We start from the raw sequence: 17,712 nt of genomic DNA, 5'->3' as shown, positions 1-17,712 counted from the left end.
TCTCCATTTAGTTGTCGCGCCGAGGGAAATCAAATCAGACGAAAATGCGAGCTTGCGCACTGTTTAGCCTGCTCCTGGTGGTCAGCTGCTCCTTCATTGTGGCTAGGCCGCAGGACAGCACCACCGCCTCCTCAACCACCACATCAACCACTCCGAAGCCTGAGGACTCTACCACAACCACAAGCACAACAACAACGACAACGGAAAAGCCCAAGTCGGAGTCCACATCTGCGAGTACAGCGAGTAGCACCACTCCCAGTACCACTCCTAGCACCACTTCTAGCACCACTTCTAGCACCACTCCCAGCAGCACCACTTCCAGCAGCACCACCACCACCACAAGCACCACCGCAAAGCCTGACGATGAGGCCGCCAAACTGCTGGAGCAGTGTGCCCAGTTGAGACACCGGAAGAAACGCGGCGGCTCTTCCTCCTCGGAAGAGGACGACAGCGGAGAAAAGAAGGCGGCGAAGAAGGAGCGCAAGCAGTTGAAGAAGCTGTGCAAGCAGTTGAAGAAGCAGCAGGAGCGCAAGCAGGAGAAGGCCCAAAACTCGGCCCTTTCCGAGTTGGCTGAAGCCCTGCGAAGCTACAACCAGAAGCAGAAGAACTGATCTGTCCATCTACTATACCACTCTCACTGTTTTTGTTTTTTTTTTTTGCTTCAAAGTGTGCTCTATTCAATAAAGATAAACATTAAAATAACTAAACCGTTATTACAGATTTATTGAGAGGTGGGCTATATAGGACATATATTGTATTTATGAATACGCAAGCTGGCAAACCTGTTTCTCAACCAAAAAACCCATCAAAAGTGGGCTTCGTGGAAAGTGCAAACAATGAAATTTGTAGTCCACTTTGGTACTATTTGTTTGCTTATTAGCACTGCATAAGTCAACGCATTCACGTAAAACGAGAGTAAGATTGTAGCTTCAACCATTTCTGTTCAATTAGGTTGTATAGTTTGCGGATTGACTGGCTGATATCTTCGTTCCACTATTTGTTGTGCTTTTTAGCTATGCACAAACCTACGAAAACCCCCGGCTATTTAATTAACTGATATTTCCGCGAAGCTCAACCAGAAGTAATGTCCAAAATAGCACAGAACCGGTTTACTGAGACCAAGAACAGAGTTTTTACAAGGGCACTTCGTATGGTTACAAAATATTAGCAAGAACTGAACCACAACAACTTATACTAAAACGTTACTGGACCTAAGATGTTTTTGGGCGAGCGTAGTTGAGTTTTCGGCTTTTGTGAAACGCCCTTACCTTTGGCTCGTTGGAACTTGAGGTCAGGTCAGCTGAAAACGCGAGCTGCTGGCCAAGAAAGCAATTTGCATAACCAAAGTATGAGAAAATCAGCGCGAAGAGACGGGAATTTTTCGACAGCAGCGCTGATCGAAGAAGAAATTTGAATGCTAATTAGTTTAAGCCATTGAACTCTGCTGATGAAGTGGGATGTCTAAAACTGTAGGACGGTCAACTGCACTGAGAAAAACTATAATACCACCTCTGTGGTCCCTGACTTATTGTTAGGAATTTCATTTTTAAAGACTAACTAGTAACTATGCCTCACCAGTTAATATTCAGCACACATAGCTACAATAGCTAGAAGCACTTCGGCTGTATTTCGGCCAGTGTACTCACTGGCGAAATGGGTCGCCTTCGGTCCATTAGAAGCAGCCATCTGACACGCTTTGAACCCGCGGCCCCAATTATGCAAAACCTGCGGCGGAAGAGGCGGGGAGAAGATTCCGGAGGAGAAGAAGCCGTTAGCCGGGGAGTTGATATAACCAGGGAGCAGGCCCTGGAACGCGATTCAGTCGATCGAGAAGCGAACAAGAGCTGAGCTGAGATGACGACGTGCGGCAAGGGATTCGGGATGGTCCTCGTCCTGTTCTGGGCGACGGCCCTTTCCAGCGACCTCTCGCTGGTGAGCGGTAAATTGCCAGCCTCGCTTTGACCTCTGACCTGCCCGAGTAAACAATGTGCCTATTTTTGTTTTTTTTTTACTTGTTCTGTTGCGCCAAAGGTCAAACGGCGGCGCCGTCGACGAGCTCCACTAGTGCCCCTCCGAAGGCGGAGGTCCGGCCCACGAAGCCGATGATTGTGAACGCCCCGCCGAAGAAGCCAATGGTCCCGGAGGCCAAGCTCAACGGCAGCAAGCCGCTGCAGGTGACCGGCTTCATCACCAAGTCGGGCAGCATCTACGAGATCGAGGACAAGCGCGGCTCCATCGGCGCCATCGGCTCCATCGAGGGCCGCCAGGCGGAGCAGAACCAGGATAGTGATCAGGATCAGGGCCAGGAGCAGGAGCAGATCGTGTGCAACTACGGCAACGTGGTGATCTACAGCGACGTGCCCTGCGACCAGGTGAAGAATGTGCGCGTGGGCGCGGTGAAGCCGCTCCGCGGGGAGGCAAGTGAGGCCTCCACCGAGGGCAGTCCTCCCGGCGGGGAGGCGCAGCAGCAGGAGCAGGCGGGCACGGACCAGGAGGCGGACCAGAACCAGGAGCAGAGCCCGGAGCAGAGCCAGGAAGAGGAGCTCCAGCAGCAGCCGAACCACCCGCGGGGTCAGCAGAACAACAACCGCCGCCGCCGCCGACGCCCGCAGCAACAGCAGCAGCGGAAGCAGCAGCAGAGGCTGCAGCAGCAGCGCCGTCGCCGCCGGCAGCAGCAGCAGCTTCAGCAGCGCCGTCGCAATGGCGCTGGCAACAACAACAACAACAACTTGAGGCGTCGCCGCAACCGCAACAACGCCAACAGAAACCGCCAGCAACAGATACGTCGTCGCCCCGGCAACAACAATAACAACAACAACAGACGGCGCATCAACAACGGGCAGCAACAACAGCAAATCCGCCGCCGCCGCCGCCAACAACAACAACAGCAGCAGCGGCGTCGCCGTCCCAACAGCAACAACAACAACAACATGCGTCGCCGCATCCGCGACGGCAACTAAATTGGTTAAGAAAACTGGTAGCTGGAAGCTGAAGGCTGAAGTGGGTTAAGCGACCTCCGAACTCCGAACTCCAAACTCCAAACTCCGAATTCCGAATAAAGCAAAAACAGAGCAGCAAACAAACGAAACGAAACGAAACCCAATGCAAAATTCACTTTGAGATGGTCCTCTCGCTCCTGGGGCATCAACACGCTGCAGTAATTAAAAGAAGTGCGTCTGCAACGCGGGGCAGCACTTGGCACTTGGGGTTGGGTTCTCCTGGCTGGACCTCCCGGGTTGCATTTTCCTGGTTGGGTGCGGAGTTGTTTGCACTTAAGACGGCGCCTTCCTGCTGATCCCCGATCTCTGATCCCTGAACCCTGCTCCCTGATTCCGAGCAACTTCCCGATCCCAGCTGAGTGATGATCTCAAGTTCACTCGTCCGATTCATGCGGGTTCTCTCCATATGCGTATTGGGTTAAATCTGGATCTGGGCTGTATCCAAGCTCAACCCTGCTCAGTCAGCCCTAAAATGGCGGCATTGAACACGATACACGATCAAAGCGAATGCAAACCCGTTTGATTTCGGCGCAGGCTTTGTTTCCGCTGTCGCCGGCTTGTGCCTTTAATTGTAACTAGATTGTCGACTCGGCTGCGAACACACACCCCAAGCACACCAAGCACACCAAGCACACCAAGCACTTGCACTCGTACGTATATAAATACATGTATAAATATATACGTGTGGGCTTTCGGAGGGTAAAAGTGGAGGGTCGCTTGGGGCTGCGATGTCAACGTCAGCATCAGTTACACGAAGAAATTTGCGCGCTCGGGCCCAGCGCACTTAACACATAAAACAAACAACAACACGGTGGCTGGGGGCGGGGCATGACAGTGCAGGGAGGGGGCGTGGCAGATTGGAGGGGGAGGGGGAGGGGAGCAAGAGTGCTGCGAGCCAGGCGCACCGAGCGCGCCAAGAAAGTCATTCAAAAGTCAACCAACTTTCTTTTGAAACACGTTAAAGAGCAGCAGCAAAAAATCCAGTGCACAAAACGCGGGGCGGCGCTCTGCTAAGAAATGGCTGGGGGCTGGAGGGGGTGGAGGGGGAGGGAGGGGATGGATAGAGGGGGTTGGCATTGGGGAGCGGACGTAGCATCGCCCCAACCAGCTGCTGTTGCTGATTTTCCTTTGTTGTTTGCATGCACACAGCGGGCGAAGAAGGGGGTGGCTCTACTACCGCCTTGCCCACTGATCCACTGAGCGAAAAAGTGTTGCGCTCCAATGGGAAGGAATCGTTGAACTCCACTCCCAATTCGAGGGGTTCCCCCTGCAACGCCTTCCACGCCTTCACTTCTGAGAAGGACGAGTCCACGAATTGAGTCGCAGTTCCTCTTCACGTTAAAAGCAATCGACCGTCAAGCGCTTCTCTCAGTGTAGCTGCCTTCACGCCGAGCGAGGGTTGCCATCTCTCCAAGGAGCCATCAAAATGTGACGTTGACGCCGCCGCTGCTGCTGTTTTTGTTGCTGCTGGGTATCGTTGTCATGCGTTGAGCCTGCAAGTTTATCACCTCATTGTTCTTGCACGCCCCTGTCCTCGGTCCCCCCTCCCCCGCCACGCCCCCTGCGCCCCTATGGCTGTTGCTGTTGCTGTTTTGTGGTTTTATCGCTGACTGTGGGAGTTGAGCGAACGAACCGCAGCTGCAGCTGCAGCTGCAGCAGCAGTAACTGCCGCTGCAGCAGCAGCAACATCAACAGCAGCAACGCCGCCGCAGAGTGCCAGGGGCGGCTCTTTCGGGGGGTTCCTTTGGGGGCTCCTTTGGGGGAGGGGCGTTCCGGGAGGGGAGGGGAGTGGAGGGGGGTTGCGGTTGCCCAGGACAATGGCCAAGTCGTAAGCGGCGACTGCAGGAGGCATTTGGGTGCTGCGTCGTCGCGGTCAGCGGCAAAAACAATTTTGGGTCAATTAACTTTGATCAGAAGAGAGTGCCACCTCCTGGTGGTCAGTCAGTCAAGGTGGAGGTGCACGTCACTTAGGAAGCGGCTTCTTTTGGTTTGCTCGTATGCCAACACGGTACTATTAGTTGAACGAAATTTCAAAGGAACTTCCATTGCGATTCGTTTAAATTTCGCAGTGAAAAGCGTTGCAGGAAGAAAACAATCGTTGGCTTATCGCTTCTCAGTTTCGCAGTGTCTCAGCTGCATCTTAGGGTTGCCATTGGCATGTCTGAGCGAGTCCTGCTGCACTCTTCTTCTTCCCTTGCCCTTGCCTTCCCGCGGCAGACATTTCTCATTAGCCCAGTCACTGGTCCTTCCGCTCCGCTCTTCCTTTTTGGAGCTCGACAATGACCCCTCCTTCCACTTGGCTGCGGCAAAGTGAGTTGCAACTAATTTCAGTTTAATTTGTGTCAGTCTGCGCCGGCGTCCCTCCGCCTTCCTTCGCCTTCTTTATTTTCGCACTTGGCCCTTAGAACGGTTACTTATTATCCCTGAGCGACGTGTAAATGCTGCTAATGACGACGTCAAAGGAAGCCACCAGCCACCAGCCAAAAGCAGCAGCAGTGCACAAAAGGCTCTTTCCCGGCATCAACGAGCTCCGCGTTTAAATAGGCTGATTTATTAAGGTGCCCTTCGATCCAGGCGCAACTTGACAGCCCTGGACCAGGGTTGCCTATCCAGTGAAAGACCTCGAAAACCTTGCCTGCTTTGGCTTTAGTTGCCAGCAGACAGAGCGCACTTCTGCCCCAGTGAAAATGGGTTCAATTGGGTACAGCTCGTGCACTGGACAAAATGTTCGAGTTGCTGAAATTCGCTGACCTTGAAGCCTTCTCCGCCTTCTCCGAACTGGGAGCCTGTCCGAGGTGTTTGCCCATGGAAATCAGCGGGGTCAACCGAATGGCTGCGTCTTCTTCGCGCGCCGAGGACCATCAGTTGCTTTTGTTCACTGCGACGGCTGTTAAACTGTTTTATCTTTATGCGATTATGTCTGCTGGTCCGTCCACTGACACCGTTACTGTCCCGTCCACGCCCTCCAGGCACCCCCACCCACACCGCCCACCGCCCCTGGATGCCCCTAATGCGTGTACGTGGCCCGAAGAGCGGGTGGAGGTGGAGCAACTCTTTGCCCAAAGGATTTGTGTTTAACAAAGTTAAGTACGAGACGTGCTCAGGCACGATTCCAGAGAACCGGAGAGCCAGAGAACGGGGAACGGGGAACGGGGAGCAACCCACCTCCCACCGGGTCACTACCCCCTCCACTCCTCCCCCTTCCCCTGAAGCACCGCGCCTGGTTCTACATTGGAGCACTGTCAATATTAGTGGCTGCCACTAGAAACTTGGCACAATGCATTGCGAGTATTTGAGAGCTGACTGATTCATTGGCCAAAGACCCAAAAAGCGTGAGAGGAAAGGTCTTTGAAAACAGTGCAGAAGGCATTGGGAAGCACTTTCCCCTACTCCCCTAACTCCCTAAAAGCCCCCACTTGCCTCCGTGTTTATTAACCACCTCGATTGGATCCTTCCAGCCTTCGAATTCATGGCCAACTTGTCTCGCCCAGAAATAAAATATTTTGTGCTAATTTTGTCACGGCCTCCCTCTGGCTTTCCCCCGCTTCCCCAGTTCCCCATTTCCCCATTTCGATTTGCCAGCTTCCCCCTTGATTCGCTGCCATTCGAAGGAGGCAACAACTTTTTGTCAGTTGTTTTAACTTGGCCCCAGGACAAGGAGCTGGAGTGAGGGTTTCTTCGCCGCCGAAGCAGTCGGAACCCAAGTGGGTTGGGGTTGGGGTGGAAAAGGGAAAAAGGGTCAAGGGGAATACTTCAGTGTTATCTGCAGTCAGTTAGCAGCGCAAAACTTTTTAAACGTTTGCGAAACAAGTTGAAATTTAAATAAACCTTTCCAATTTTTTGACGATGCCATTAACTCTGAACTCTCCTCGCTCCTGCGAGCCTGTCTCTCTCCAGCTGACTCTCGCTTTCTCTTTCATTTTGACTCTGTCTATCTCTTTTGCGAGACCTTCGAATGGCAGACCTTAGACAACAAAATCGGCGACGATATTAAACTTTCGTGTGTAATTTCGGCAAATAAAGAAGGTTGGGAAAAGCAACTGCAACTCGCAAAACAGAGTTCTCAGTTAAAAGCTGCAAAAAGCGTAAGACCTGCTTAAAAAGCGTCCCATAAACCCTGCTACATAAAATCGACTTAAATTTTTATTGTTAGAGAAAGTTGGGAAACAGTAAAGTCGCCAAAATCGCCTTATGGACCAACATTTTCTATCTACCGAAGTCCAAAAATTCTCTCGACTAGTGAACACACCCAGTAGTGCAACCCAATAATTTCTAAAATTCTGCATCTAACAAATCTAACAAGTATTTTTTTGGGCATTTACTTTGTATTCTTCAGTTTTTTAATATATGGTTATATGATTCAATCAATTTCCTTAATATCTCCTTTATATATTTCCTATAGTTTTAGTTCTAATAGTTCACTGTTTTGAGCAAGCACTCGACAATGTTTTTTTATACATGTTTTCCCACTGCCCTTAAAAATAACTAGAGCATCTGGCCAAGAAGAAGCTTTAGTTGGCCAAGAAAGCGGCAAAAAAATAGAATAAAATGAAAAGGAAAATAAAAAAATAAATATAAAAAAGAGGAAGATGCAGCCAAAAAGCGGTTCAAAAAGTGCCAACAAAATAATAAAAAGCCAACTTTTTACCAAGTTGACTTTGACACATTGGGCCAACACAAACACACAAACACATAAACACACAAACAAGCCAAAGCACACCGACGTGGGAGCGGGACAGACAGACAGCCAGGCGGTAGAAAGAGGCGGCTGGCGAAACGTCTCGGCGAAAGGAGCATGAAAGTGGCCGAAAAATAAGTGCAACACAATACCAACAAATACCATATGTGTGCATACATATATGCATGTATTTGTGTGGCATCAATCAACAGGGAAGCGGAAAGAACGCATTAAATATTATACTATATACGTATGTATACACACACGAGTATGCGTAGGTAGTTCAACATGCACTTTGCAGCACTGGCAGCCATTTGCGTCGCTTTGTGACAGCGGTGCAAGCGAAGAACATTTAATTAACCTAATAAACTTATCCAATGGAAGCCATAACTATCCAATTTCAGTCCAAACAGCCGGCTGATAAATGCATTTATGTTTCATTACTTGACATTTCGAAGGCAAAGCAATCGCATCAATACAAATATTGTACGTAGATACAGAATGCCATGCTTTTTGAATTTTTTTTTAACATTACTATTCTTTATTATTTGCACTGACACTTCGATTTGAATGTCTGGCTGCTTTTTGATGCTCAACTCTCGAGACAAAGATTTCTATAGTTATGTAAGCCTATACCTTTCTGTAGTTCCAAAACTTTTCTATTTTTTGCCCTATTCGTGGCCGTGTAACCAACATCAGCGATCTGGAAACCCAATGAGCATGTAAGATATGACCACTCGGCCGAGAACAAGTCGGAGCGAACTGAGATTAATGGGGCTGACCGCGAGAAATCAGTGATAAGCGCTCCGATAAATTGCCACTCATTAGGACATCCCGTAACCGGGCTATAAAAGTCCGCCATCCGCTCCATTCACTCACAGTTTCCCCAGAGGCCACAGCCACGAAGAAGCGAAATGCAGCCCCCACGGAAGAGTTCCTGCGAGTGGATGTTCCTGGCCCTGGTGGCCATCCTGGGTGTCGCCGTCGCCAGGAGTGCTCCTCGTCAGGCCAACGGCTACCTCTTTCCACTCGCTTGGAAGGATCTAGCCGGCAGCTTCGGTTTCCCGGAGCAGGAGCAGCCGCAGCCCCCCGGAGAGTCCCGAGCCACGGGGACTCTACGCCGCGGACCTGGACGAGCCCGACGCCCAGCAGGACCTACAGCAGGAGCTCCGGCAGGTGCTCCTCCTGACCTCCGGGTTGAGCCCCGTCCAGATCGGGCAGCGGAGGAGGGCCGGCGGCCAAGGCGAAGGCAGATTCCTCGGTCCTCGCGGCACCACCGTGGTGGTGATCACCAGCGGCGGCTCCGGCGCAGTCAACAACAGCAACACCAACAACATCGTGACCAACGCGACGGCGGTGCCCGCGTCCACGACCACGACGGGCACCCGCACCTCGGAGTTCATCAGGGCGCCCATCGGCTACCCCGTGCAGTACCCCCTGCAGACGCAGTACTTCCGCAGGCGGCAGGACGAGGGCTCCTCCTCCCCGGCTGCCCAGCTCTCCTCCCCGGCGCTCTCCTACCCGGAGCTCTTCGGCTGGGGCGACGCGGCGCTCTACGGCGGAGGAGGTGGGGGAGACTACGCGGGACTGGGCGTCCTCCCCGGAGGCTACGGCCTGCCCGGAGTCCCCCTGGTGCCCATCACCGTCGGCAACGAGGTGCGCTACGTCCCCATGAGCTTGCGCATGTTCCGGCAGCTGGCCAGCGGTCCTCCGCTTCCGCTTCCGCCTGCGCCGGCCGTACGGGAGAGCGGCGACCAGGAGGACGGCGGCTTCGCCTCCGTTGCCGCCTTCGTTCCCGAGCTCACTGCTCACGAGGAGGAGGGCCCCGACGAGGAGTCGGAGGCGGAGACGGAGCCGGAGCCACTGGTCGCCACGGGTCACTCCGCCCCTGGGTTCGGCATCCTGGGCCAGCGGCTGCGGGCTCGTCCGCCGACCAGGAGGCGTCCCCTCCAGTCCCTGGCACAGAACGTCCGCAGGGTGCAGTACCTCAGGCGGTGATCCCCCGGCAGCTCAGCACCATGGAAGTGAACAGCATATGTACTTTTTTTTGGCACGAATAAACTAATCAAGTTGCAAACAGAAGGTAAGAAAGGAGTGCGCTTTCCTTGCTGAAGTTAATAGGGAATAGTTGATGGCATATTCTCAGTTGATATCACCAAGTGAATGGGCTTTCCCATTGCGAGAATAGAACACTTTTCAATTTGCATCAGCTGGGAAAAGGCGAGTTTTCCCGGGGAGAAGCAGAGACACTTTGGAATAGATGCGCTCACTATATCAATTTTAATTTGCTGCGAAGACAATTCAATCAGTCAAAAATAAGACTTTTCAGAGGGGCTCTGTCAATTTATCTGGCAGTGTTTGCGGAGAAAATGAGGAAAATGCCAAACGGCAAACGGCAAATGGCAAATGGCGAATGGCAAACAGCAAGTAGCAAATAGCAAATAGTAGGAATTTCCACTCTGGCCTTGTTTTTGGCTGCCACTCTGCTAAAGTTCTGAATGTGTGTCTAATTGACGGCAACATTCTGGGCTCTCGACTGTCGAGCGCTCAATAATAATAACAGATAGACGTGGAATCACCGCCCACATTTGGACATTTCGGGCAGAAACCTTTCTGAGACACAATAATAAATTAAATAAATATAAGAAGCTTTTAAGTTAATAGAAAATTCTATAATTGAATTTTATGCCAAGCTCCTATCTCGTCTGGCCTTCGCTTCACCTTCTGAGGGCCGAGCGAACGACGCACTTGGAGCTACTCGTATTCAATCAGAAATGCAAGCAAATAATACGAGCAGATGGAGATGGAATTCCGCAGGCCGTGATGAAACACACGAGGACACAGCCAGGAATTTAAATTATTGATTGGCAGGCAAAATAAATGGAATTTAACCAAAGCCAAATTAAAAAAGCACTCTGATTGACTCGAGGATTTTTAATTTTCCCATTAAAATTGCGGAATATTGCGTTACAATATTTCTCGAATAGTTTCTATTGCCATTTTCCAATCTATTCGTAAATTGAAGATGGCCCTTTCGGCTGTTGTAAGATGTTAGGTAAAATAAATATGTCTCTCGAATGATTTGCCAGTTACACCTCGCATATGATTGCTGTTCATTACTTATTCAACGTCCACTTCCCATCTCACTTGTTATTTGAAAGTAATTAAAGTTTTGTAGTGACGTGTTTTACAGCTTCCCCATATTTTCATACTTCTGTCGAACGAGAACGAGACGAACAATCAAAATCAAAACCATCTACGAAACCAGCTCCCTGAACCTCTTATAGGTTTTGCAACTGACAGGACAGCAGAAGCTCCTGCTGGCTCCCACTTCCAGTTCCACTTCCACGTCCACTTCCACCTCCACTTGACCAAAGTGTTACAGTAGAAATAATAATGATAGCAGTGGATACAAGTTGGAGGGGACGTCGGGCTATTGACACAACACTCTGGTGATTACGAAAAAAACACTTTGCGGGACGAGGAAGTACCACCGACACACGTAGACGAGCACGAGTACGAGTATCTTTGTATCTTTGTATCTCGCATACTCGTATCTTTCGCCTGTCAGAAGCTCTCGTGTGCGTGCTGGCGGGAGTTTTGTGGCAAACACTTTTCAAGATTAAAACAAAAAGATTTAAGTGAATTATGCTAAAGTTGTTGGCCTGCTGGTGCGACTACGCACTCGACACTCGACACTGTCCGGGAAAGCCACACTGCGGCACAGATCTGGTGAGACACTGGTCACCAAATGTAGCGTAGATGTGGCTCAGCACCATCGAGTCCACCGAATGAGGCACGAAACCCGACCGGAGGTGCATTCCTCCATGAGAAACCAAGTCGTCATTTTCCATTCTACCTACTGGCAAGAGCCGAAACTCCAATTGTTTTGAATGTTTTTGAGGAATCCATCTCGGATCGGATCCGCCTAGCCAATATTGTTTTGGACTCTGCTGTACTCAACGGACGGACAGTCGTTTATTTATTTATACAGCTCGGAGAATCTCTGCCTGCGGCTCTTCCCCTTCGGCCAGTGCAGATTTATGCGGACGCATGTTTATTGTCGAGTTTATTAGATTTGATTTACTGTCCGGAGCTCGGAGCTCGGAGCTCACAGCTCGTAGCTCGGAGAGGGCGGAGATGTCGGGCGTTCCAAAGATACTGATATCTTTGATACTTTCCCCGGCAAGACCCAACATCGGCTTTCGGTTCCGTTCCGTTCTGATCCGCCCAATAATTGCATGTCGTCGCGGCGTCACGCAACTGTGCCACTGTGTCTTTTGATGGCGGCTTTTTAATTGCGCCGGGTGTCGGGTGCTATAAGAAGGGGTTCCCCAGCGGGAGCGCCACACTGCCCAAGGAACCCCGGCGCCATGCGGAACCCCCAGCACCTGACCGCACTCCTGCTCCTCCTCTTGGCGCTCTTCTCCGCCTGCGAGTCCCGCAGGAGAGGTGAGTCCTTCACAGACCCCATAGGCAATCAATGCCATCTGTTTCGGCCCTGGGTCGCCTGGAACCCACATAGTTCCTACGTACATACACCGCCTCCTCCGAACAGCGAGAGGAAGACGAGAGCCCGGGGGAAACGCTGCTGAACGAAACCGATTTGTTCCTATTTGCAGTACTTTTCCTGCCATCAGTTCAATGCCTTTCGTGATAGTTCCTTTGTTTGTTCTCGCACACAGCTTACCGCCTGCCAGCGCTCCAGGGACGCAGTGCCTCCGGCAGCCCCGCCGCCCAGGACGTCGGTTCTGGGCGGGACCTGATGAAGAAGTTCATGCTGATGCGGGGCCTCTTCCAGCAGCCGCCCAGCGACAACGTGATCGTGATCTCGCAGCCCTCGACCACGACGACCACCACGACCACGCCCACCGGTTCGCCCACCACCACCACCACCACGACCACCACAACCACCACCAACAGCACTGCCCGCTCCCTGCCTCTCCAAGCAGCGGACTCGCAGCAGAGCCAGGTGATGGTGACGCTGCCGGTGCCCACCTCCACTGGCCGGGGATTCGAGGGGCGCCTGGATCTGCCGGAGGAGGAGGATGAGGAGGAGGGGGAGCGCGAAGGAGCAGCGCTGCCAGTGGAGCCCCAGAAGCGGAGGAAGCAGGCGCAGTGGCCCAACAAGCTCCGCCGCAGCAAAACCGGAAACAGAAACAGGAACAGGAACAGGAGCCTGGTGAAGAAGAGCCACCGACGGGTGCACAAGCACCCCCAGAAGAAGAAGCAGAAGAGCCGAGTCCAGAATAGGAAGCCCACCGAGAGGCGGTCGGCAACCCAGCAGCAGCAGCAGCAGCAGCAGCAGCAGCGCAACTCGGAGTCCGCGGCCAACTTCATCGAACCCTACCACCTCGACGGACCACAATCTCCACCGCCAGCGGGTCAGTCGGCCGCCGGCTCTCAGTTGCAGCGCATCTGGCGACGCTTCCGGATCGCCAACTGAGCCAGAAGCTCTCCACCATTTTTTTTCTTTTTTCAAGTGCAAAATTGGTCTGGAAGAAAGGGTGCAGGAAGAGATAAGAGTCGCTTCTCATAATGAAACACAAAACTCAATGCTTAAATATATGATTGATACGAAGAATTTTTTTTTTTTTTTTTTTTTGAGTCAACAAAGAGGTAAATAAAGATCGGGTGTATGCCAAAAGCATGTTAGCAACCAATCCACCTGAGAGAAGCTGAACAACTCGGAAGCACAAAAAACAAAACAACTCATGAGAAACTGTATTGAATAAAATGGTGATTTCAAAATCAATTTTTTTCGGACGCTTTGCTTTGACCTATTGAACAAACAAAAGAAGTTATCTACTTCACTCTGTCCAATTTTAATGAAACTCTGGCAAGCATTTGTTTACTGATATACTGCTGTTTATTTTATGTAAAACAATTTACGCCGTTGCTAAACCGAAATGACACGATTTGGTTTTAAAGAACTTATAGGAAGGGCACCAAGGGTCAATCGAGATTTAGAAACACGAAACCAAGTTCAAGAACATTTGGCTGGCCCTGGAAACACAAAAATAAATAATAAACTGGATCCAACACGAATACTAACTACTGACTTAGCCAACGCAAAAAAAACAAAACACAAACGAGACGTGGAGACAAGATGAACATGAAATGATCCACCATATTTATTCCGGTTTCTTTCACCGCTTTCTCCAGTCGTCTGCGTTTGATTTTCGATACCCGAAATTTGTGCAAATTGGCAAATTACACATAAACAGCGGATAGAGGCAGCCGACTTCAGGGGATTGAACCTTCGGCGCTGTCAGGTTCTGTGAAATTTGTCTACGGATCGGACAGATTGAGTGGAAGTGGAAGACGAACCGGTTCTCCTCAGCCAACGGGCTCGGGTTAGAGGTCAGACCAGATCAACTGACTCGATGCTTGGCTAGCCGAAGAGTTTGAGACAAATTGCTTGGTTGCTAGATAAAAAATTTCAGCATCTATCTAATCTATCGAACTTTTAATCATTTCAAACGAAACTCAATTGATTACTAAGGAGAAAAAGAAAGAAATAATAACTTCGGCGCTTTGACAATACTTTTATAAAAAACACTTTAGTAAAGGTTTTGAATTTCCTCTTAGAGAAAGTGTGGGTGGAGAACAAATGGAGTAAACAAATGCGAAAACGAATTTGTACTATTAGCCAATATTTTTTGGCAAAGCCGTAATCAATACGATTTCGACTGCTCGAATCAGTTGGTAAGGAAAACGCCTAATTGCCAATTAATGCGGAAAATCCCTCCGATTCCGGGCTCACCGGGTACGTTCCCCTTTACAATCCCCGTCGACGATGCCCTTCGATTTTTGCAGGCAGGCCTTGAGTGGCGGACCAAAGCCGAAACCAAAATTAAAATCAATATGTCGGGTCGTCGCCATGACTGCGTCTCCTTACATGTTCCTTCACCTTCGACCCCGCTTATAGTGCTTATTTTGCGGGAAAAGGATATTGAAAAAGGCGCCGCTCCGGGAAACTTTTTTCATTTTTAGTTTGTCAAGTTGGCACAAAGGGGCGGCGACGACGCCAACTGCAAGTTGTTCCCTATGAAAAGCCGGGGCGGCAAGGGAAACGGGGAAATGAAGGAAAGGGAAGAGGAGGGGAAAGGGTACAGCTTAACATTTGCACGCTTAAAATGCCCGAAAAGCGGAGAAAGCACAGGGTAAGAAGGGTGGTCCAAGTGCCAAAGTTGGCCCGACTCCGGAGAATCCATCCGCTGCCTCGCCTCTTGACCCTTGACCCTCCGCCTTCCGCCTTTGTGCCGACAACTTCACTGCACTTTCCCGGCTTTTCTCCTCCTTTTCTTTGCCTTCTTTCTTTGTGAAAGTCTCCTCCCCCTTCCTGTTCCCCTCTCCCCCTCCACCGAGTTGTTCCAGTGGCCTTCCTAACTCTTATAATCCATTGCCTACCTTTCGGCCGTGGGCTCTTGAGCGTCTGGCGCCATCTACCGCCTCGAATGAGCAAGCTAAAGAGTCTAACATGGAAATGGCCAGCAAATTGGATGGATGGAAGCTACTACAAGCTACGGGAAACATGAAAAACCTAGTGAATATCTCCAAATAATTTTCAAAATTAAGCGGATAAAACGATGTTTCAAATTCGAACATTTTAGCTTGCTACGACAGCAGTTGGATAAGTAAACCACTGACTTTCAGGATCGTTGAGCTTTGATCTTAGGTAACTTAGTGGAGTGCAGTGTTCTGGATTCTGGATTTTCCAAATCACTTTCACTGCCAGTTCTGGGCCATGGAATTTGCAGCAGCTGAAAATGTCGATGGATGGCACGAGCTTTGTACTTTACGTTATGAATTCACGAAATGCTGCCACACAAAACACACTGCCACCGCGGGCACATATAAATGAAATGGGCTTAAATTATGCACGAGCGAGACAAAAATGGGCGATTTGGAGAGGACTGGATGGCAGGCGGCAATACAAAAGCAATTGTATAATTGAATTTTAATATGATGACTGCTGCAGTTTTACTGCCCGCAGCATCAGCAGCAGAAACTGCAGTAGCAACAAATCGACAATACGAGTGCTTCGCAAAGGGCAAATTAATGAAACCTTGGCATGAATTAGGCAATCTGCTCTTGTTTCGCTGTAAATGTTTAAGGCGAACAGTGGGAAAATTTATTTATGAGCTACATAGGGATAAATTTGCAGACACATAGTCTCACAAGGCTAGCAAGTAGCCAAAGCGTTTTGAGAATGAAAATAAAACAGCTTTGATCGCAATACCTTCTGGAGTCTGGCATCAAATTAAGGGGTTATATACCTTTTTCACCAGAGAAATACATGGTTTTTATTTATTTTTTTTAGCATGTTACCATTGTTTTATTTAAATTCAATAAAAATTTTATCAAAGTACGTGTCCTTAACTTAATTTGTATAAAATTTCGATTGAAAATTTTGAGTATTGTGGAAGTTATAGTCCTTCCCGCAGAAGTCCTTTTTTCATTAGAGGCTTGCGGTGAGCATGAAAACAAGAAAACGGCTCAACTTAAAAAAAAAATGAAAAAAAACTACGTTAGTATATAGTGTTACCTAGTTCGTGAACGAAGGATTTTACGAAAAAAATTTTTTACAGTTACAGCGATTGTTTTTTCAAAAAAATCGATTTTTCGAGGTCTAATAATTTAGTTTTTCGCCCCAAAAAAATAGAAAAAAAAATTCGAAAAAAAATCCTTCGTTCACGAACTAGCTATTGTATCTACAAACAATCCCCCAAAATTTCAAATCGATCGATGTAGTGGTTACCGAGATATCGTGCTCACCGCAATGACCTTTTCTCAAAAATGTGACTCCGAGATAATCGCGTTTAAAGTTTTAGGTGGACATTAGGTAGTCATGTTCACCGTGCGCTATGAACGGCTGTATCTTAGGTTCTAGTGCCCCGATCTCTACAAAATTTTGCAGAAAAATTGTTGAAAGTATGTACATCAAAAAAAAATAATAAAAAAATTTTCGATTTTTTGAACTTGAAAAAAGGTATATAACCCCTTAAACGTAATCCCTTGCACTTTGGCAAAATCAGTTGCAAGTTGCAAGTTGCAAGAAACGATTCTGCTTGACTGAGCATGGTCACAAATTATTCGACATTAACAAAAATCAACCGAGCGGCGTCCTTATAAATGGCAGTGTTTTAATTAAATGGCAGATGCAGGGCAGCCAACTAAGTGTGCACATCTCGTCTTTCACCGGAGCCGAAAGCGATTTAAGTGCATGTATTTATTAGCCAAGGCACTTTTGATTGCGTGTGCGGATGGATGGGGAATGTGAATAAATACTCCGGGTTAATGCCTGCAATTAAAGTGCTCAACACTCGATGTCCCTCCGACCTGACAAAATCACTCGCTCGGCCAAGCACCCTATTACAATAGCAATCGCAACTGTAGCTGCTGCCGCAGGATTGTATCTGTGTATCTGCATCCGAAGAACCTGTATCTGGCAGCATCAACTGGCAGTCGATTACGGAGGGCTCTGAAGCTGGTCAAGCCGCACTAGTCAGGCCTTTTCCAACCGGTTCCTTGGGGCTGAGCTAAGGTCTGCAACCTGCAGAATCGTATGCTATGAATCTCGGCTTGATTTAATAAACCGTCCCACTTACAAGGAAGTAACAATAGAGTCTTAGGTCTATAGAACACCATTTCCTTCTACAACCTCAACGAAATTTGACGGAGAGGTCTTCTGACTAGATCTCCACTGTTCCTTGGCGAAGGGATGCCGACAATTAAATTTAATTGATTGACTTAAAGCCCGAATGCGGCCGAAACTCCATTCCCGACAAGGGAAATCGACCCGACTGCTGGGCTCAACTCAACAAGATTCAGGGACAAAGGGGCAAGCAGCGGGGGAAATATACGTATACCACCGACAGTTCGTCCGGAAAATCTGCATCAAACGGACATACAACAGTTTTGCTGTAAGCGGTGGAAGCGCTAGATCCACTTGAATAAATCTGGCCAAGTCTGGCCGAGATGGAACGTTAAAAGCACTCGAACTCTTTGCTGTAAAAAGTCGACACGATG

The 17,712-nt window shown here is 49.4% G+C and overlaps 4 protein-coding genes across 4 annotated transcripts; all 4 read left to right on the top strand.

The window, feature by feature from the left end:
• Positions 1 to 674, top strand: LOC108097366 (integumentary mucin C.1). Its single transcript, XM_017199611.2, has one exon. It carries the CDS (start codon positions 45 to 47, stop codon positions 609 to 611), a length of 567 nt encoding a protein of 188 aa, XP_017055100.1. The 5' UTR covers positions 1 to 44; the 3' UTR covers positions 612 to 674.
• A 1,168-nt stretch (positions 675 to 1,842) lies between these two features.
• On the top strand, positions 1,843 to 2,960 carry LOC108097364 (putative uncharacterized protein DDB_G0271606). The gene is made up of 2 exons (XM_017199609.2): positions 1,843 to 1,939; positions 2,032 to 2,960. Exons 1-2 carry the CDS (start codon positions 1,855 to 1,857, stop codon positions 2,958 to 2,960), a joined length of 1,014 nt encoding a protein of 337 aa, XP_017055098.2. The 5' UTR covers positions 1,843 to 1,854.
• Positions 2,961 to 8,580: 5,620 nt separating this feature from the next.
• LOC108096995 lies at positions 8,581 to 9,675 on the top strand. The gene is given in 2 exon segments (XM_017198982.2): positions 8,581 to 8,759; positions 8,761 to 9,675. Coding segments are annotated over 2 exon segments (1,083 nt in total). The 5' UTR covers positions 8,581 to 8,591.
• A 2,374-nt stretch (positions 9,676 to 12,049) lies between these two features.
• On the top strand, positions 12,050 to 13,123 carry LOC108096996 (activating signal cointegrator 1 complex subunit 2 homolog). Its single transcript, XM_017198984.1, has 2 exons — positions 12,050 to 12,129; positions 12,363 to 13,123. Exons 1-2 carry the CDS (start codon positions 12,051 to 12,053, stop codon positions 13,121 to 13,123), a joined length of 840 nt encoding a protein of 279 aa, XP_017054473.1. The 5' UTR covers position 12,050.
• Positions 13,124 to 17,712: the final 4,589 nt, after the last annotated feature.

The sequence above is a fragment of the Drosophila ficusphila genome, unplaced genomic scaffold (assembly GCF_018152265.1).
Source record: "Drosophila ficusphila isolate 14025-0441.05 unplaced genomic scaffold, ASM1815226v1 contig_198, whole genome shotgun sequence".
NCBI lineage: Eukaryota > Metazoa > Arthropoda > Insecta > Diptera > Drosophilidae > Drosophila > Drosophila ficusphila.
This window is presented reverse-complemented; position numbering and strand designations above follow the sequence as displayed.

Excerpts from the sequence above, each read along its gene's own strand:
- LOC108097366 (XM_017199611.2), top strand. The coding sequence starts at position 45 with ATGCGAGCTTGCGCACTGTTTAGCCTGCTCCTGGTGGTCAGCTGCTCC.
- LOC108097364 (XM_017199609.2), top strand. The coding sequence starts at position 1,855 with ATGACGACGTGCGGCAAGGGATTCGGGATGGTCCTCGTCCTGTTCTGG. Across the intron at positions 1,940-2,031 it reads CGACCTCTCGCTGGTGAGCG|GTCAAACGGCGGCGCCGTCG; the intron begins GTAAATTGCCAG and ends GTTGCGCCAAAG.
- LOC108096996 (XM_017198984.1), top strand. The coding sequence starts at position 12,051 with ATGCGGAACCCCCAGCACCTGACCGCACTCCTGCTCCTCCTCTTGGCG. Across the intron at positions 12,130-12,362 it reads CTGCGAGTCCCGCAGGAGAG|CTTACCGCCTGCCAGCGCTC; the intron begins GTGAGTCCTTCA and ends TCTCGCACACAG.